The sequence below is a fragment of the Macadamia integrifolia genome, chromosome 14 (genome assembly GCF_013358625.1).
Source record: "Macadamia integrifolia cultivar HAES 741 chromosome 14, SCU_Mint_v3, whole genome shotgun sequence".
In the NCBI taxonomy this organism is placed as follows: domain Eukaryota; kingdom Viridiplantae; phylum Streptophyta; class Magnoliopsida; order Proteales; family Proteaceae; genus Macadamia; species Macadamia integrifolia.
Genome location: NC_056570.1, coordinates 16,897,642 through 16,919,102, shown reverse-complemented (window position 1 = coordinate 16,919,102; position 21,461 = coordinate 16,897,642). Strand labels below are relative to the sequence as shown.

Here is a 21,461-nt window from a genome sequence, read left to right as displayed (position 1 = left end):
AAAATCAGTAGCATGTGGCTAACACATCTGTTATTCAAGAGTTGCTGATTCCACATTTCCTCACCTCTTGAAGGACCCCTCAGCAAATATCAAGGGAAACATAATTTGTAGAATCAGATAGCTTACTAGTGTAGTAACAAGTAACCTGTGTAACAGCCACACACACACACAAAAATTCATTAGTATATGATCCACAGTTGTCACGGCGCCAAGGCGAACCAAGGCGGTGGAGGGTTGTCTAAGCGCTTAGGCAAGAAGGCGGCCGCCTTAAGGCGAACAAGTATTATCTTTTATTTTTCCTATTTTCTAATATTATTTAGTAAGTTATATATACCTTGTATCATAAAAAATCAAGATTAAGCCATATCAAGTCATTAAAAATCAACATTTAGCCACATCAAATCATAAAAAATTAACATTAAGTCATATTAAGTTATAAAAAATCAACATTTAGAGAAATGCTCTAATTCTATAATAAGTTTGACTGGTCAAATGATTTTATTTTTACATGAGACTTTTTGTATTAGTTATAACATAAAACCAGCTTTCTAACAAGTCTAAGATTACTTAAATCTGAGTTGCAATGACAAAGTTATGCTTCAATCAAACTTATTTTTAAGTGCGCGAATACTGTTAAAATCGCCTAAATGAAAATAATTTTATGAATATCAAAACAAAATATTATTTTACCGGACTTTTGGTTTTTAGCAATGTTTTAACATGATAGAATTTATAAAATTTTCATAATTGAGAAAAAACCCTAGCATTTAAAAGTTGAAAATCGTCCCTATAACCAAAATCCAGTTTTTGTTCTTGGACTAGGGGGTTGACTTTTTATCCTTTTGGAATTTGATTTTTAAACTATTTTTATTGGGTTCAAATAGGAGGTATTTGCTTATTTATGAATAATATCTTAAGTAAATGTTTTAAATATTTGTTATTTCATTTTAATATTTGGCATTTACTTGATTGATATTTGGCATAAATAAGTGCCAAAACACAAGGCGACATGCAGTGCAACAAGGCGGTTGTCGCCTAGGCCCCAAGCAAACCGCCTGGATGCCTAGTCATCGCCTAGGCGACGCCTTGACAACTATGATATGATCTCCCCTCCCTCTTCCTCATCCCTTTTCTACTATTGCTTCTTCTTCTTCTTCTAGTTGTGTAATGCGCCAGAAATTAGAAACCTTAGGGTATTTTTTTTATTTTATGTTGTTTATGTAATTCTTTTAAATAATTTATTTTTGGTTATAATTAAAAACTAAAGGGTTAGCCTAGTGGTTGTGACCTTAGTTAGTAAGAGGTCTTGGGTTCAAACTTTATAAGATCTAAAAACAGAGAATTAAAAAAATTAAAAGATTCTTTTTAACTTAAGTTGAGGCTATGGTGGGTCCTACCATAGCACATTAAAATTGTGCAAGGGAGGGGGGGGAAGAGACAAGTTACGATGTTGGGTTATTATATAAAAAAAGAGAGGGACCCATAGCACATTAAATTGTGCAAAAGGGGGGGGAGGAGACAAGGTAGGGTATTGGGTTATTAAAAAAAAGAAAAAGAAAAAAAGACAAGATAGGAAACTAGTGACTTGGATTGCAAGAAAGGGAGTTGGAGGGGGGAAAGGAAAGATTGTGGGCTACAAAGGAAAGGGAAGAGAGGGGAGAGAAGGAAATCGTGGGAAAGAAAGAAAGAAAGAGGGAGAGAGAGAGAGAGAGAGACAAGGAAAAGGAAAAAGAGAGGGCGAGAGTGAGACCGAGAGGGGGTTAGAGAAAAAGAAGGATTAGGAAAAAGAGAGAGAGAGTGAGAGCAAGAGGGAGTTAAGAAAAAAGGTGAAGGAAAAGAGAGAGAAATAGTGAGACCAAGAGGGAGTTAGAGAAAAAGGAGAAGAGATAAAGTAGGAGAGAGAGGGGTGTTGTCCGAAAAGAAGTAGGAAGAGAGGAGAGTTATAAAAACGGACGAGGGGAAAATCGTGGGAGAGAAAGAAAGAGGGGGAAGGGAAATCGTGGAGGAAAAGAGAGAAACAGATTTTAGAGGAAAAGAAGAACTGATCTACCTTCCTACCTTCTTCTTTGCTCCATCGATTTCTGTGTATCTTCTTATATTTCTGATCAGAACTGCAATCAAGTGAAGGGTTTGCTGCTGGTTTTTCATCCTATATTAGATCCAAAACATCAGGTAAGTGATTAATTTGTTCGCTCTATTTTATTTTCTACCCAGAAATATTTTTGTTTATCTTGTTCCCAATCCAACACTTCTTGGACCCAACCAGCCCCCTCAATGGTTTTTCCCTTTCGATGGAGTAATCCTCTCCCTTAGAAGGAAACACGATCATAGGCTGGTCTACATCATTCCAGTGGATCTGCTAGAATCATAAATCTCCCACTGTTCATACTTTGTTCTCTTTGAGTTTTTAGGCTGTTCATGAGACCCAAATCGCAGGGCTCCTTACTGGGAAAATCTGGGCAAGATTTTGGGGTTTTTATGGTCTACCCAGGATGGTAAATCGATCTGAATTTGGGGCCAATCTGAGGTTTTTTACTGCTGTTATTGAAGAATCTCTCAAATCTGTAAAATTCTGATTTCTGGATCTGTATTTCTCAAATAACTTTTAATCCAACCATCTGATCGTGATCATATATTGGGAGTTAATAGAGCTACCCTAGGGGAGGTTTCAATCCGAATTTGTGGAGCATCTAATATACAGATTTGAATTTCATTTTAGTTTTACTGAAATCTGGAAATTCCTACTTGATTTTCAAATTGTTCTAATTACTCTCCAATTCCCCAATCATTCTCTCATCCTTTGAAGGGCGTTAATACTTGTCGTTGGGGATTGATTCCTAGAGTTTGAATTTCGTTTGGGAAGGTTGACTTGGTTGACTTTTGAGTTAACTAAGTTCCCTTTTGGTTGGCTTTTGAGGAAAGTGAGGTACTGAATTAGTTTCAGATTAGGTGATTGATAGAGGATACTATTTAATTGTAGGGTTGTGACTAATTTGAGTATTCAAGGCTCGGAGGGTTAAGAAGATACTTATGCAGACTGAGGTAAGTGGAGAATAGTGGGTTCACACTACAAGTCTCTGGTGTGATTGTTTGAATTTTGTCTAATCTGCTTATGACTGTTGAGATATGCTGACATGTCATGATTTGAATTGTGTTCATGTGTGACAAGTGGTTGTGTAAGTGATTAAAGCCTAGTGATGATAAATATTGATTGTGTGATTTATAACTGTGGAAGTGGTTATGATCTTTGCCTAGATGTTCTGACTGAGTTTTCACATGTGTGTCTAAGACTTTAAAGAGCGTGACTGTGTTGTGCACTTATTAAATTATGTCTTACTGGGCTATAGAGCTCACCCTTTATTTTATGACATCACAGAGGAATGAGATAGAGGTACGCTTTGGGTGTTCAAGAGTGACTCGAAAAAATTTCATTAATAGTTGATATTTCCATTTTTCTTAGACAGATGTAATAGGGACAAATTTGAGATGTAAACTCTGATAATTTGGTTTTTGAAGTTAAACTTGTACCCTAGATTGCCACTAGTAGGAGATATTTGAGGTTAATGACAATGGTTTGATTATTTTGTTTGAGATTTAAATTTGACGCATTTTTTTATGGTTGATTCAATTGATATTTATCAATCGTTTAATCAGCGCCCGTGAGGGCTGAACCGTTACCTATATCTGGGTTTGGGTAGTGACAGGTTGGTTATTTCTTTCTTTCTTCCTCTTCTTATAGATGACTGCTAGTAACCTGTTTTACAAGCTGAAACAAATCAAGTTATAATCCAGGTATGTCTCCCTCTAAGCAACAGCAGGGAATTCATTAATATAAAGATAAGAGAGACACAGCCAAAGCATTCAACAATTACCTCACAAGACAGAGAATCAACACATAAAAAATAACAATGGCACTCCACAAGAAATAAAACATCAACAAAAAAGATATAGCATGATTGTAATCAGGAAAAACAACTGAATTCCCCAATATCAATCCCTGCCTCTAGACACCCTGCCTAACCAATAGACCAGCCATACCATTTTCTGTCTTTCGAAAGAACAAGCAGTGTTAGGGATATGCCCACACTCCTATAGTTGGTTTTGATGATAACAAACATATGAAGGTATATCACAATTTGCCTTCAAGTATTATTTTGTAGAGACTTCATATCAAAGATCGAATTTGTTGAATAAAAGGAAGAAATGAAGATTGAAGTCATCAAATAAGGAGTATCACCAAGTTGGTATCAATGTTTGAAGAAGGTATTAGAAGAATTCAAGCTTCAAGATGTCAAGACATGAAGCTCAAAGACATGGAATTGCAAACAAGAAGAATGGAAGAAGAAGTGCCAAGAGTGGAAGGGAAGATAAAGACTTCAAGGTTTCAAGTGGAGAATAAGACCTCTAGGATAGAATGGTTGTTTATATGTAATCTGTAAACTTCCACTAAAATCACATGCACGCACCTCATGCATTGCATAACATCATACTAGAATGACCTTAGGACATACCTTGAGCAAGTATGAAAGTCCTTAGGTGGTATGGAGCATACTAGGAAAAATGTGTTCTAGTAATATTCTGTGAAAACCACAATGACCTGGCTCAAGGGCATTTTGGGTAACTTTAGATTTGGTATCAGGAGATGGACCCTTCATGAAAGTTGTAGGAAATCGAGTCATGATTCTAATGCAACTGGTTTCGGGTCACTCCGAGGTCAGACCAAAAAGTTATGGTCAAAACACTGATGACTGGTCAATATGACAACATTTTGTCAAAATGGAGTCTGTCATGTTGGCGGTCGACCGGCACTGTCCGAGACCATAGCCAGTCGACCGGTGACTTCCTGGAAGTGCCCCAACGGCTATATTTTACTCCAACAGCTCTTTCCGGTAGATTGGCTACCGATGGCGATCGACCGGTGGACCCAGAATATGACCGTTTGAGTGAGATTTACTACCTAAAATGACCATCTAAGCTCACCTATAAATACCTCTAATGCTACTCATTAATTAACAAATTAATCCTAACTTTGGGGGAGCATTATTTAAGCATTAGAATTGAGAATTGGTCTACACCATCTCTTGAGTTCAAGTTCTTCATTTCACATTCAAGAGGAACTCAAAACCATATACAAGTTTTCATCTACATCTTGGCATTTGTGTTACAAGCATTAAGAAGACTTCAAAGGTGAATTCTATCATCATTGCATATTTCATTTGCACCACATCGGAGGTAATCCTGTATTATTCCACTTCTCTTATTTCTCTGCTTTTTATATTAAATCTAGACAGTACTTAGGCTTTTGTAAAGGATTCTCTTATCCTTAAAATAGTGTAAAGTGTCTCTCTACCTTAGATGAGATTGTAAGGTGCCTCTCTACCGTAGAAGAGATTGTAAGGTGCCTCTCTACCTTAAAGGAGATTATAAGGTATCTCTCTACCTGTAAAGGGGATTATACTTGTGTTAGAAGTTATCGTAGGAGAGGAAAGGAGGAGCCTGTGAGTTGCACAGACTCCTCCCTTTGGTTAGTCAAGATTCCTAGTAAATAGGAGTCCTAGTTGTACTAGGACTGGTATTAGTTTCCTATAAGTCAGTAACTAATAAGGTAGTCTTCTATTCTGTTTTATATGCCTAATCATAGTAGGACAGCTGTCCTATTGTAATTGTAATAGAATGTTACCTATTTAATGAGAAGATGAGGGCAGAAGCAATCACACGATTGAATCTGCTATTTCCTCATATTCGACTCTCTCTTTCTCCCTCTTGGTCTTTCTCCATTTTCCTTTATTTTATTTTTACATGGTATTAGAGCTGGTCTGGTCCTTAAATCAATAACCAACCCTATTTTATAGCCTACTGTTTAGAAAATAAGGTAAAGAATAGCTCTCGGTTTCTAGTTTCTCCCCTAAGAAGCTCGCGGCTCTTTTAGAGGGGATGTTTTCATCCCCTATTTTTTTTGGAATGTGTATAAAGGATTGATGGTTGAAATCAGTCGCATGTATAAAGGGATTGACTCAAATTGTTAGAAGAAAATTTCTGGATTGGGATTTTTGGATTGAAGATTGGTTTCTTGGCTGACGTCTATCTCCTGGAACTGACATCAAGAACTGAAGTAACTTAGAAACTAGCCGCCAGAAGTCAACCAAATTTAGAGGTTTTTGTCACCCTGGGAAGACCTTCACTCGATCAGAAGCTCAGCCCATTTTGAGCCCAGAACAGCAAGCCGCAGGTACTTCTCTAAAACCCTGAGCAGGCTTTTTTCTCTCCTTCTCGGTTGGGCTATATTTGGTGGATTTTAGCTACTGTTTGGGTACTATATACTAGACTTTGGGTACTGTTGTGGGTACTGTCTGCTGCTATTCCTTCGGGTTTTAGTCTTCAATCCACTGTTGGTATATTGGGGTTTTGACATCTGTGCCAAACTGCCAATTCCCCTTTGGTTGTTACCTTTTATTGAAGATTGTCTGCTATTTTCTTGAACTTAAGTGATCTAACAAAGGAAGTTAGATTGATTGATTCGTTCTGTGTGCACTAATTGCTGACACTGAAGGGAAGAAGGTTGTTTCTGAGGTGATTTCTTCATCATCACATAAAATTACATAAAAGAAACTTTTAGGAGCTGCCAATTTCTACCAATGGAAGAAAATTGTGCAACTTGTTTTGATTAGTCGAGATCAGTAGGATCACCTAACAAAGGGAAAACCTGCTAATGATACTACATGGGATACGGTTGATGCACGTATTTTCGAACAACTATTGAACTCAATGGATAACTCCATGATGTTGTTACTCATATTGATACTGTGAAAGAATTGTGGGACTTTTGAATGTTCTGTATTCTGGACAGAACAACCTTTCTCGTATCTATGAACTGTCTTGGGACTTTTATCGAACTGATAGGAAGGGTCGGCCTCTAACTCAGTACTTTGCTGATTTCAAGAGGATGTATGAAGAGCCGAATTCTCTTCTCCCTATTAGTAGTGATGTGAAGAAAATGCAAGACCAGCGAGAGCAACTTGCAATTATGGGTTTTTTGGGAGGTCTTGGAACAGAATATGACTCTTTTAGATCTCAAATCCTTGGAAGTGACAAGGTAGCATCTCTTGCAGATACCTTTTCCCGAGTCTTATGAGTATCTCGAGAGAATTCTCAGGATTCCACTCCAGTGGAAAACTCCGCACTTGTAGCATAGGGTAATAATCGAGGAACTTCACGTGGCATAGGTGATGGTGGTAATAAGGGGCAATTTATTGGGAACTCTTCAGACAGTTCAGGAGCAGTATGTACATGTCATCATTGTGGTAAACCAGGACACATCCAATGATTTTGTTGGAAATTTCATGGCAAACCTCCTCAAAAGCAGTTTGCCAACTCAGCCATAGTTGAAGAACCTTTTTAGCCTAGATAATTTGAGGGTAAGATGGTCAGGATGACCAATGAAGAATTTGCATGCTTTCAGAATCAAGCACCTTCACCTCCCATTGATACTCTTGTTCAAGCAGGTAATGCCATTTCGTGTCTCTTCGCTTCTTCTCTCCCCTGGATAGTCAATTCAGGTGCATCAGATCACATGTCTGGTATTTCAAGTATATTTTCTTCTTTTAAGAAGTCCTCTGCTACTGTCATATTGGCCAATGGCTCAATCACTAAAGTCAATGGTTTTGGCACTGTTCGTCTTAATGCCTTCTTATCATTATCATCTGTGCTTTATTTGCCCGAGTTACCATTCAACCTATTGTCTGTAAGCAAGTTTACACAAGCTTACAATTGTTCGATAACCTTTTTCTCCAACTCATGTGTTTTTCAGGATCTTACGATGAAGAAGATGATTGGTAGAGGTTGTTGGGTTGGGGGACTGTACCTTTTTGAAAACACTGCACCTTCCATAGCCTGTTCGGGTACTCTGACTCCTCATCAAGTTCACTGCCGATTGGGCCATCCATCTTTACAGAATCTACAGAAACTTAATCCTAGTTTTCATTCTCTTTCTAGTTTAGAATGTGAGTCATGTCAGCTGGGAAAACTACATCGTGTTAGTTATTCCCTTCGAGTTAATAAACGGTCTGCATCTCCTTTTTCTTTGGTTCATTCAGATGTATGTGGCCCTTGTCTTATTACATCCACATTAGGTTTTAAGTACTTTGTTACTTTTGTTGATGACTATTCCAGGACAACCTGGCTTTATTTAATGAAAAATCGTTCCGAGTTATTTACCATCTTTTGTGACTTTAAATACAAAATTAATTTGGCATGACTATCAAAATTCTATAAAGTGATAATGTAAAAGAATACTTTTCTGGTCCATTTTCTGAGTTTATGGCTAAGTGTGGTATGATACACCAGTCTTCTTGTTCAGACACTCCCCACAAAATAGAGTGGCTAAAAGAAAGAACCATCACTTGATGGAGGTTGCTAGGTCACTTATGTTTGAAATGAAGGTGTATCCAAAGTTTTTTGGGCTGATGTTGTTCTCACTGCTTGTTATCTTATTAATCGTATGCCTTCCTCTATTTTGTGTGGTGGCATTCCCCATTTCTTATTATTTCCTTCTGACCCACTTCTTGTTCTTCCCCCTCGTGTTTTTAGTTGTGTTTGCTTTATTCATAATCATCGTCCAGGGTTGTCAAAATTGGATCCTCGAGCCATTAAGTGTCTCTTTTTGGGTTACTCGTGTACTCAAAAGGGATAACACAGTTATTCCCCGGTTCTGCACAAGTATTTTGTCACTGCTGATGTCTCCTTTTTTTAATCCACCCCATATCCTAATGAGTCATTTGTTGTGTCTGAATTGGATGATGATCTTCCCCTTTATATTGTCCATCACTCTAATCCGCAGGTTGCCATTGAGACAGAGGTCCCACCACCACCACCCCCGTTACAAGTGTATGCATGACATGTTCGGGAAGCAGCAGCCCCCCCTCTCCCTGTGGCACCTACCTTATCATCTTCGCCTATGGTTCCGCCTCCAAGTATTCCTCTTTCTGACCTAGACCTCCCTATTGCACAGCGTAAGGGTGTTTGGAGTTTTACCCAACATCCTATTGATGATTTTGTGTCTTATTCTGGTCTTTCGTCTACCTTTCATTCCTGTCTTTCCACTATTTCTTGTCATCCTGTTCCTAAGACCCTTGCAGAGGCATTATCTAGTCTTAGGTGGAAGACTGCTATGACAGAGGAACTGTATGCCTTAGAGGCAACCCAGAGTTGGGATCCTGTATCGTTACCCCCTGGCAAAAAGGCTATTGGTTGTCGCTGGGTATATGCAGTTAAAGTGAACCCTGATGGCTCTCTTGCTCGTTTGAAAGCTCGGCTGGTGGCAAAAGGGTATGCCCAGGTTTATGGCATTGATTACCTGGATACCTCCTCTCCTGTTGCCAAAATGGCTTTTGTTCGTGTTCTGATTTCTCTTGCAGCTTCCTCTCATTGGCCGTTGTTTCAACTTGATGAGAAGAATGTTTTTCTTCATGGTGACTTGCATAAGTGTATATGGAGCAACCTCCAGGGTTTGTTGCTCAGGGGGAGTGTGGAAAGGTATGCAAGCTTAAGAAGTCCTTATATGGGCTTAAACAGTCTCCTCGGGCGTGATTTGGAAGATTCACTGATGGGGTATGTGCATTTGGACTGTCAAGGTGTGACAGTGACCATTCTGTATTCTATGGGAAGTTCGGTGGAAAGAGGATATTTTTGGTTGGTTATGTTTATGATATTGTCATTACTGGAGATGATGTTGAAGGAATCCAAAGTTTGAAAGCTCATTTGCAACAACACTTTCAAACTAAGGATCTAGGACGATTAAAGTACTTCCTGGGAATCGAAATTGCTCAGTCAAGAAAAGGAATTTCTTCGTCTCAGAGAAAGTACGTTTTAGATCTACTTTCAGAAACAGGTATGTTAGGATCCAAGCCCGTTGATACCCCAATGGATCCAAATGTGAAACTTATGCTTGAAGAAAGTGATGTGTTAGATGATCATGTGAAATACAAGAGGTTGGTGGAAAAGTTGAATTATTTAATTGTGACTCGACCTGACATTGCCTTCCCTATCAGTGTTGTGAGTCAGTTTCTGTCATCTCCAAGTACTTCACATTGGGATGCCGTTGTCGTATTTTAAGGTATCTTAAAAAAGCTCCAGGACATGGTCTGGTATATTCAGATCATGGACATAATCGTATTAAAGGTTTTTGTGATGCAAATAGGGTTGCTTCTCCTATTGATAGAAGTTCAACTACAGGGTACTATACTTTTGTTGGTGGAAACCTTGTGTCTTGGCAGAGCAAGAAGCAAGCTGTTGTGACAAGGTCTAATGCTGAATTTGAGTATCGAGCCATGGCTCATGTTACTTGTGAGTTGATGTGGATAAAGCAGCTCTTGACTGAACTTGGTTTTAATTGTACTTATTCTATGCAGTTATGGTGTGACAACCAAGCTGCTACTCATATTGCTTCTAATGCAGTGTTTCATGAGAGGACAAAACATATCAAAGTTGATTGTCACTTTGTTTGTGAAAAACTATAACAAGGAATTATTTCGACAAATCATGTTCACACAGGAGAACAACTTGCAGATGTTTTTACTAAGTCCTTGGGGGGTAGTAGAGTGGACTACATTTGTAACAAGCTGGGCATGATTAACCTCTATGCTCCAGCTTGAAGGGGAGTGTGAGAAGTTATCGTAGGAGAGGAAAGGAGTCTGTGAGTTGCGCAGACTCCTCCCTTCGGCTAGTCAAGATTCCTAGTAAATAGGAGTCCTAGTTGTACTAGGATTGGTATTAGTTTCCGATAAGTCAATAACTAATAAGGCAGTCTTCTATTCTGTTTTATATTCTTTGTCATAGTAGGACAGCTGTCCTATTGTAATTGTAATAGAATGTTAGCTATTTAATGAGAAGATGAGGGCTGAAGCAATCACACGATTGAATCTGCTATTTCCTCAAGTTCGACTCTCTCTTTGTCCCTCTTGGTCTTTCTCTATTTTCCTTTATTTTATTTTTACACCTTAAAAGATTGGAAAGGTTTTTCTCCCTACCTACTGTACTAAAAGGGAAGAGCTAGTGGAATACCTTACAAGAGGATCTTGTAGGGAGTGGACTAGCCTCAGATTGAGTCGAACCACTATAAATCTTGGTGTTGTGTGATTGTGTTTATTTTACTTATTCTACAACATTTTAATTTGCAATCACACTTGAGGATATTATTTCGAAAAGATTAAATTTCCACCATATTATTAAGGCGTTGGTAAGGCGCTAATGCGGTTGAGAGAGGTTAAGGCAGTAAGCCGTTTTATGTTGGGTATAAAAGGCGACCACCTTATGCTATAAGGCGGCTAAAGCGATGCCTTATAACGCCTTATGGAAAAGGTGACCGCCTTATAGGTTTTTTTAGAAAAGATTTGTTTTTACAGCCGATTTATGAATATTCCAAAATAGACTTCATGATTGGAAGGTGCATAATGTTAGATGCACATGAGATACACTGGATCAAACTCTAATGACTTAAAACTCCACCCAAAAAAACACAATATTCTCTCAAAACCCCAAATTGCTCCTCAACCAACAGTGAACCACTCTAGCGGTCCCTCCTTCGATTCTTCTCCGGCGACCTCCGGCGAAGGTACCTTCCCCTCTCTCCAGATACGTTGTTTATTTTTTTATTTTTCTGTTTTTTCTCATCTTCTTTGTGAGATTTTTGTTTTCTCTCTTCTTCTTTCTTCTCCCTTCTTCCTTCTTTCTTCTTCTTTCATCTTCATCTATTCATCGTAGTCTTACGACTCTCAAGTCTTAACTCTTAACAGTTTCATTTTTATTTTTATTTTTATTTTTAATTTTTTTGTTCTTACCTACGGTGAGACCGTGAGAGTCGTAAGACTCTTGCTGAGTGTTGACACTGTGTTTCTCTTTCTTTCTACGTCAGCTGTGTGTTTCTCATACCTAGCAGTTGAACATTATTGGGAATGATCAAAGTAGGGCCCTTACATATTAATAACGAACGAATACCACGGCAATAATGGTTATCGTTTATAATTTTATTTCATAATTATGTATTTATATTATATGTTAATATGTTATGATGATTGATGAATGATGATTCATGATTGATGAACTTAGTTTATTCACTTTATTGATTTGTTTTCTTGATGAATATCTTGCATTGGTATGAAGTATGAACCTTTAATATTTATTTAGCATATGAGTAAAAAGATTCAACTAGGATTTGAGTCAAATAGAATGGTTTTATAAAAAAATTTACACAGGAACGCTTTAGTCAATAAGGAGACGCTGTATGCCCGCCTTATTGCTAAGGCACTCTAAAAGACCCTCAAACGCCTCCGTCACCTTACCGCCTTAATAACTATGATTTCCACTAGCATAACCTATTCACCCCCCTCTAGGTTATTTCAAGCAATTCACAAGAGAACTTAAGAACTTGATATACCTCAGAACAAGTGTATATCTCCAAGGGCCTCCTTATATGTCCGAGCTTACCGATGCCACTATAGTAGACGAATAACCCTTTATAATTATATTGTCAAAACCTTCCTCCAAACCAAACTCCAATCCCATCCAAAGCAAAAGCAAGTATGCTTTAATAGAGTTCCCTTCACCAATTGGACCCAAATATGCCATCAAAGCATCCCCAGCCAAAGATCCGATAACCTCTCCTACTCCAATAGCCCTAGGTTGCTTATGGAGGATCCATCAAAAGTAAACTTCACCAGCCCACCCAGCAGAGGAGACCACAGAGCCTTTCCTCTATGACAAACGATATTTACACCTATGATATTTCTCCACACTGCAAATAAAAAGGTGCAGGGGACATCTCTGTAAGGGGGTCTGCATCAACCAATAAGCAACATTCACTTGACCCTTTCAATCACCACAAATTCGGAAGAAAATTCATCAAAATTCATCCTCGAACTGTCGAGCATCTCTCCTCCCAAATACACCACAAATCTTCCAACAAAGTAGCTGTCTGAAGAAAACTCTCTTGCCCCAAAGTAGGCCCCATGCCAGAACCACATCAACCCTACCATATAATTGTGTAAAGTCCAACACAGATTATATACGGTAAGGAAGTGGAACCCTAGCATTCTGGCAAATGGACACTCAAAGAAACAGGTGGTCCACTGATTTTCCACCCAAAGTCCTAACATATGAAAAATATGAAGGGGGAAAGGCCACACTTCCCCATCCTCATCTGGTAGGTATCTGCAATCATAATATTTTTGTGGGCTACCTCCCATCCTAAAGCCTAACATATGGAAGGCACAGGAAAAAGAACACAATGGTTCTCCGGATCCTCAGGGCAAAGCGATTGCTAAAAAACAAGCTTTGAAAGTGAAAATCCCATTATAATTTAGAATCCACACCCTCTTATCCTGCCAATCCAATGATACACACATCCTATGACTGTAGCAAAGATTGGACCATACCTATGTCACCTTCTCCGAGACCCTGCCTAACTCAAAGTTCCAACTATATTCTATAGCTGAAGTATTTGAAAAGGAACAAACTCTGCATAAATTGAAAGATAAAATTCAGATGATATAACATATCAAAAGAGACAAGGAAGTGTAACAAATTAACATTCATCAATTTGTGACAGGAAAAAACTGTCCAAAATGCAGTATGGAATCCGCAAAAGCAGATGCAGATACAGTACCTAAATCCCAAGAGAATTAAGATCTCACAGTTTTGGCAATACAACTGAATAGAAACTAACAAAAACAAACAATACAATAAACATGTTTAAACCATCACCAAAAGTACAAAGAAAACTTTTTTAGGAACCAATAATTCACAGGAAAGATTAAAGAGTGGAGGGTGGGGAACCTTATAGTCATAGAGATCACTAGCAGCAGAACCACTGCTTTCACTCAATTTCCCACTGAGTACGCGGTCATGATCGCCATTAATTTCTGGATCAACTTCATTTTCCGCATCATGGTACCCATTGCCTTTCAAATCCACATTTTCATCATCACTCAAGTCCTCACTCGCACTGTTTTCTATTCGAGAATCAGCTGAAATGGAGCACCTGTTTAGATTATCATCCTGACACAAAGGAATGTGAACTAGTTAAGCAAAGACAGAAAGAAAGCAACACAATAAAAACAAAGAAAATAAACACAACCTACTACAACAGAGGAAACTGTATATAGTAGCATCACAATTGATGTGACACATTACACAAATATAATAGAAATTGTATAAATGATAAAAGAAATTGAGAGATCTCACATAAAGTTGAATGATCGAACAATAAGAACCCAAAAACACTTTTTATACTTTGAATTCTACCCAAAGGATCTTCAGTCTAGGGCCTCAGAGGATGTGTTACGACATAACTCACTTTGTGTCATGTCCACAATCAAGTCCCTCCACTGAATGGGACTGATGATTTGCACGAATATGAGAGGATGGTCATGTGGGTGAAAGAATTTAAGAATGCATCACTGACTATAATGTTGGTGAAAGACTTAAAACATTGGACTGAGTTAGAATTAATCTTTACAACGTTCTCTTCTTAGGCACTTATAGGAGTTTAAGTAGTAAGATCTTCACTATGCCTTTCTTGTTTTTGAGTCAGAAATAATAATGCTGAATGAAAAAGTCAAGTTCACTTATAACAGCCAGCCAAAAAGAAAAGACAGCAGCATGGAGGCTAAAAAATACAATCTGACATAATTCCTCTAGTCTCTCATAAAGAAAAGGCATTCCTGGAACACCATCTCAGTCTCACTAAGCCCTGGCTGGCCAAAAGATCAGCCTGTCATTTTCTGTCCTCACCATCCAATAGAAAGAGGCTTCACTTGTGAAAACAAAAGCCTGATACACAAATCTTCACTGGCCTTTATTCTTGAAGTGATTCTAACTTGCCAACTAAAGTAAGCTATCATTTAAACACAATGCTTCTCTCTAAATTCTATTACTTAAAACAGAAAATAGTGAATTTTTTTTAAGCTTAAGAACAAATTCCGTTATGAGACTTGATAACTTTGATGTACAAATCTATTTCACGATCTCCGTTTTGAAAAACATAATACTAGGAGTTGTGCACTCAATAACTATTTAAGATCCAATGCTATTCGATGTTACTAAAATAATGATTACTGGCTGAAAGAATCTTACATCAAATATATTCTCATACTCCTCCAAAAAAGTTGTGACAATGGCTTGAGCATTATTTGCAGCATTTGCTGCAGCAAGAAGCTGAGCAGAACTATCACCATTCACATCAAAGTCATCCTCCAACTCACATTCACCGGCTAACAGTGGGCGCAGTAATAGGGGTGCCATGCAGGCAGCAATAGCAGATGGAGTCATCCGATTCTCAGAAGCATGAGCAGCAATAGTGTGCATCATTTTCAGAATTCTATGAACATATAATCACAAGAAATGAAACCGAGGTAAGAAAGTGACACAACTGCTACAAGTGTAATTAATGAAATGCTAGAATTCCTTATGCATCAAAGATACAAAACCAAAATGATGTTCATACAATAAAAAATTTTAATCATCTTATCCATTTGCAGCTTCACAATCATTACAAAAATGGTTGGTTAATTTGAACCAAGGTAAATCAATCACTATGGAGTGCCCAATGCTTCCAGGTGATGCAACCAACAATTGAACACGTAATGAAGGCCAGAAGGCTTCAAAGCTCAAATGCAGAGCCCATGAATTAATTAGACGGCTGAGAAAATATGAATACAGCTATCCAATATGGCTATTGGTTTGGCTGTTGGAAATTCCCAATACCCAAATCTAAATGTGCTTGGGCGTGGTGATAGGTCAATTGTTCATAAATATTTTTAACAATAAATAAACTATTTCTATCCCGTACCAGAGAAATAAACTTAGATAGCTTTGCACTTCTAAAATATTTTATGCTAGCTGATGCAGTAGCGATCAGAACTGATGGCTCTGATTGGTCTGCAAGTAATCGGCCCAATGATGGAATAGAAGAGATATGAGGGGTAATTGTGGGTCAGATCTGATCTCAAAACTAACAGTCAGAAATTCCATCGAGAATAGTTACCATATTTCAAGTATAATTTTCAGAAATAAAATCAAATTTAATTAGATCAAATAATGAAGATTTATAAGGAGCAATTGAAAGGAGAGAAATAGGGAGGTTAGATCCTAATATTTAGGATCTGAAATTAGCTTACGATGTTAGGAGGGATAAGGGGAGTAAATGTGATGTGCTATCCAATAAAGGAGGAAAATAAGGAAGTTGCAATAGGAGTGAAGAAGTTAAAATCCTCCTTAAAATTAGGATCTAAAACTAAACAAATTAATAAAGGGAGAAGAGAAGAAATAGGTAAATAGGTGAAAGAGAGATGAAAGATAAGAAGAAATTGAAGATCTTTTACCATGGGGATGAGCAAGAGAGTCATCTCAAGAGGGAAGTGACAGCAAGTGAGGAATAAGAAAGAAAAAGAGAAAAAGAAAAAAGAGGTGAGAAAAAATCCGATCCAAACAAGGGGAGAGAGAAAAGCTTCAGTAATCATTGACAACTTGACAACAAACCAAATCAATTCAATCCATTTCAATTGGAGGGGGGAGGGGTGTTGATCAGATTCCTTATTTATAGAAATAAAATATCTTAGATTGACTTAATCAGTAAGATTTTTTAACTAAAAAGATAATTAGGACTTACTTTCTTAGACTGACTCAAAGACTAACAATTTAGGACAAGATAAATCCCTCCAACATGGGACCCACTAGTAAAATAAGAATTTTCGTACACCCCCTTAAAACTCCATGTTTGGGACTCATATTTTAGCCCATTACAATAATAACTATAAAAAACTAAAGCCCAACCCAAATCTATACTAAAACCTCACTTAAATTTAAACCAAGCCTTAAACCGGACCTGCATTAGAAGCAGATCCAAAAGGAATACACCACCGATACCCATATCAATGTTGGTGTTATAAAATTCATAAGCATATCTTAGAATGCAACTAAACCTCTGGGAGAATGAAGTCTGCCAAAACTCTACCACAGAACATGGGAGGGTTCACCTTTAAAGTTCAAATCCCCTGCAACGCTTTAAACAAAACCCCCAGACCAGCCTACCCTACCCCCTAATGGTAATGGGACCACCGTACACACAATTTAGTGAAGTTGCGATGCTTAAAATAAGTGTGTATGGATCTTATAGCTTAAAAGAAATGGAACCCACTATTTGAGTTGTTTGGCAAACTCAAATGAGTGCTTATTTGCTCAAGTAAAAATGTTAATTTGCTGCTTATTTTTCAGAAAATCATATGAAACATTATCAAAGCTCATATGCATCAGATATTGTAAGATTGTTATTGTATCTTAAACAAAACCTAAACATCCCACGGCATGACAACAAGCACTTATTTTTACACACTTCCAAACAACATAATTCAGCATAAAATGAACCTCAATATTAATGATATATATATATATTTTTTTTTTATCCAAGCCTTTGCTTCTTGGTATTAGCAGCTTTGTGTATTACAATGATGAAGAGAACCCCAGTGGTTCTTTTCTTTATAATGGAATATAAAAATTCAAATAACCCCTTAAATGTAGGGCTTTCAGTTGGGAACTCAATAATAAAAGGTCCTAACTGCTGAATTGTATCAAAAGAAAAGACCGGGAATGTTCCTGTCTCCTCAAGTTTGTTTAATGTGTTTGTGAAATGGTAACTTGGTTTAACATCTATTCGCATATTGCAGTTTTACCAAACAGGTTTGGTTCCATATTTTGGAATCTTTTAGATTTCTTGAGTTTTTCAAAAAGATGTCAAAATTATCACTTGGTTATGGCATTTTCCCCCTTTTGGAAGGAAGGGAAATTTCTCTAACAAGGTGTCTTAATGGTTCCTTTTGGTGCATTTGGAAGGGAAGGAACAGATCTCTAGAGACCGGTCACATTTTCTCTTTATAAAAGCATAGACGATGAGAGAGAATAATTCAGTGGCAGCACCCTCCTGATGGAGTGCTAACGTAGGCCGGTTTAAGGCCCAGTTTAAACTTAAGCTAGTGTTTCTTTATTTCTTTTCTTTTTTTTTTTTTGGGGGGGGGGTTTGAGGGGTGGGGAAGGGGGAAGGGGAAGGGGTTGGGATTTATTTTTTGGTGTTTATTGTTGCAATGGGCTGAAATATAAGGTCCCAAAGTGAATTTTTAAGGGTGTGTATAAAACTTTTATTTTATTAGTGGGTCCCATGTTGTAGGGATTTATCTTATCCTAAATTGTTAGTCTTTTGAATTAGTTTAGGAAAGTTAAGAGTCCTAATTTGTCTTTAGGAAAAACTTAATAATTTTGTTGTAGGGATTTATCTTATCCTAAATTGTTAGTCTTTTGAGTTAGTTTAGGAAAGTTAAGAGTCCTAATTTGTCTTTAGGAAAAACTTAGTAATTGAGTTAATCAAGGATATTATTTCAGTTTCTATAAATAAGGAATGTAATCAGTGCCCCCCCCCCCACCCCAACATGATTGAAATATAATGAATTGCTTTGGTTCGTTGTCAGGGATGGCTGAAGCATTTCTCTCTCCCCTTCACTTTCTTATTATTTTTCCTCTTTCCTTCCCCCACGGTTTACCTATTTCTTCTTCTCACCCATTATTAATTTGTTCAGATTTAGATTCAAATTTTAAGGAGGATTTTATCTTCTTCAATCCAATTACAACTTCCTTCTGCTCCTCCTTTATTGGACAGCACGTCACGTTTACTCCCCTCATCCACCCTTCAATCATAAGCTAGTTTCAAAACCTAATTTTAGGATCTAACCACCCTAACTTCTCTCCTCTCAATTGCTCTACAATTATCTCCATTATTTGATCTAATTAAATTCGATTTTGGGTGTATCCAGTGCACGAGGCTCCTGCCACTGTGGGGTCTGAAGAAGGTCACAATATATGCAGCCTTAGGCTGTTTCCCGACTCAAACCAATGGCCATAGCAACCTTACCATTGCACCGAGGTCCGCCCTCTTAATTAAATTCAATTTTATTTCTGAAAATTATACTTGGTAGCTATTCAGTGGAAAATCTGACTGCTAATTTTGAGGTCAGATCTGGGCCACATTTAGCCGACGGATTGAGATCTCTTCTATTCCATCAATGGCCCCATTACTTGCAGGCCAATCAGAGCCATCAGATCTGATTGATCCTGCATTAAGTGCCCAAGCTAAGTATATGGACCTTCAAGTATAGGGGAAGTGGTTAGATTATCGGATGGGGGTGTGGTTAATGTATTCTCTAGGGCCTATAGGGGAAGGAGACTCAACTAGAGAAGATTTGATTAAGACTGATATAGATTCATCAGTAAGGAGAGGGAGGTCTCAAGTTACGGTAAAGAAAATTCTTCGTCTGACGTTATGAAATGGATGACAGATGAGAAGGGTGAACTTTGGGTTAATGCTCGCATAATTGTCTATTCTAAGCTAGCCACCCAAATCAGTATACAACTCTCCTAGCAGCCTAAAAGTTCTAATGAGGTTGTGGATGAGTTAAACTAAGGAAGGGGTTGTTAGACCTCGGATTTGTTTTGGGAGTTCTATTCCATTGTGATTGATCTGTGAGAGTTCTCCTTTGTATTTGTTGGGGATTTCTGGAATGATTTTTCTAATCGGAGTCACTTTCATGTGTATTGGTAATGCGGACCCGGGTTCCAAAACCGGAATCGGAATGCTTATGGGCCCGTCCAAGTATAAGATAACTCAAATCAAAGAACTAATGGCAAAACAGTAAATAACTTGAGTTTATAATAGGATGGCATACTTGTAAATAAAGTGGAAGTTCATAAGGATAGCAGAATTGTAATTGTTTGAACTTCAAGACATAAGCAATGTTTGACAATATGGTAGTATAAAGGGTAAACCAGGAAATAGAACAATTAAAGGACAAAGGTACAATAAAGGAAAGTTATGGGGGCAATATGGGAAACTAACTTAAAGTCATCGTGGAAGAGGTGGGAGTCGAAAGGTTGTGCTCAACCTTCGTTGGAAAACAGATACCCAGGCGGAGGACCAGCAAAGTTTCGAGAGGAAAAAGTCACCCTTTTGGCCTCAGATTGATCTGAAATTTCTGGGGGGAGAGTCACAGCACAAGTGTCTCTTGTTTCCCACAGCCAACGGCCTGAATCGGCAACACCCCAACAGTCAATATAGAAGATCCAAGTGAAAAACTGGCGGTAGATGTTGCAGCCAGTTGCTGTTGTTGGCTCTCACAGCTGTGAAGGATTTCCAAGCCCATTCTCAAGGGTTGAGTCGCCCAAGGATAGGGAACCCTCGACCAGAGTTTCAGTCCCAGAAGGTCAAAGGTGAGGGAGATGATCCACCTGATTAGGGCAACAACTGTCGCCCAGAAACAGGGGTGCTGAGTGTTGCTGCCAAAAACCCCGCTGATCCAACCTACACAAACACAGACGACGGAGGCCCGGAACTTTGTCCGGGGTTAGTCCTCCGACGCTCAAGTCAGGGTCGGCCGCACAGTTCAATAAGGGAGTAATGGTGAGGGTGTTAGAGCTTACCTTCCCCTTTCTTCCGTGCCTTCTTATATAGCTCTTTGGCCTTAGGGTTTTTCCCCCTTCGGCCTTCTTAGAGTCCTACTCGAATACGTCCAACCTTCTGGGGGGAATATTCCCCCCATGCAGACGACGTGATCCCGCATGATTCTGCGGGCGTGCCTCGGTGATTGCGCGTGCTCGAGTGTGAGTGGTCTCTTGGACCCTTCGTCTGGCGGTGGACACGTGTCTCAGAGGCGACACGTGTCATGGCCCCCACCGAGGGGTTATTTTGGCTATATCAGGAGCCCCCTTACTTTCACTAGGAGCTTCTTCCTGTGGGAGTAACCATCTTCTTTGGTTGACTTGTTCCTTCGGCCTTGGCATTACCAGTGTCCAAGGTTTGGGGTCGAACGACCGAGAGAGACCTTTGACCGCTTCGGATCGACTTTGCTGAGCCCCCTGCCGATCGGTCAGCACCATTCGGCTCTACCGAGCCCCCTGCCGAGGGAGGGACCTTTGGCCAGTTTCGTTCGTCTCTGGCCGAGCTCCCAACCGAAGGACAGACCCTCGGTCAGGTCTGTTCGGCTTTGCCAAGCCCCCTGCCGAGGGACGGACACTCGGTCAGGTCCGTTCGGCTTTGGCCGAACTCCCAACCGAAGGAGGGACCCTCGGTCAGGTCCGTTCGGCTTTGGCCGAACTCCCAACCGAAGGAGAGACCTTCGGTCAGGTCCGTTCGGCTTTGGCCGAACTCCCAACCGAAGGAGGGACCCTCGGTCAGGTCCGTTCGGCTTTGGCCGAACTCCCAACCGAAGGGGGGACCTTCGTCAGGTCCGTTCGGCTTTGGCCGAACTCCCAACCGAAGGGGGGACCTTCGGTACTCCTTCGGTCAGGTCTGTTCGGCTATGGCCGAACTCCGAGCCGAAGGGGTGATTGAGCCTCCAAGGTGTGGACCTTCAGTCATCCGTTCCTCAAGG

At 39.1% G+C, this 21,461-nt stretch overlaps 1 protein-coding gene across 1 annotated transcript in view; it reads right to left on the bottom strand.

Annotated features, from left to right (window-relative positions):
• The window catches only part of LOC122061619 (rho GTPase-activating protein 7-like), a 125,754-nt gene that overhangs the window by 49,411 nt on the left and 54,882 nt on the right, over positions 1-21,461 (bottom strand). Inside the window, 3 exon segments of the mRNA XM_042625008.1 lie at positions 13,828-14,049; positions 15,127-15,447; positions 18,779-18,795. Of these exon segments, the coding sequence (XP_042480942.1) occupies positions 13,828-14,049; positions 15,127-15,447; positions 18,779-18,795 (560 nt within the window).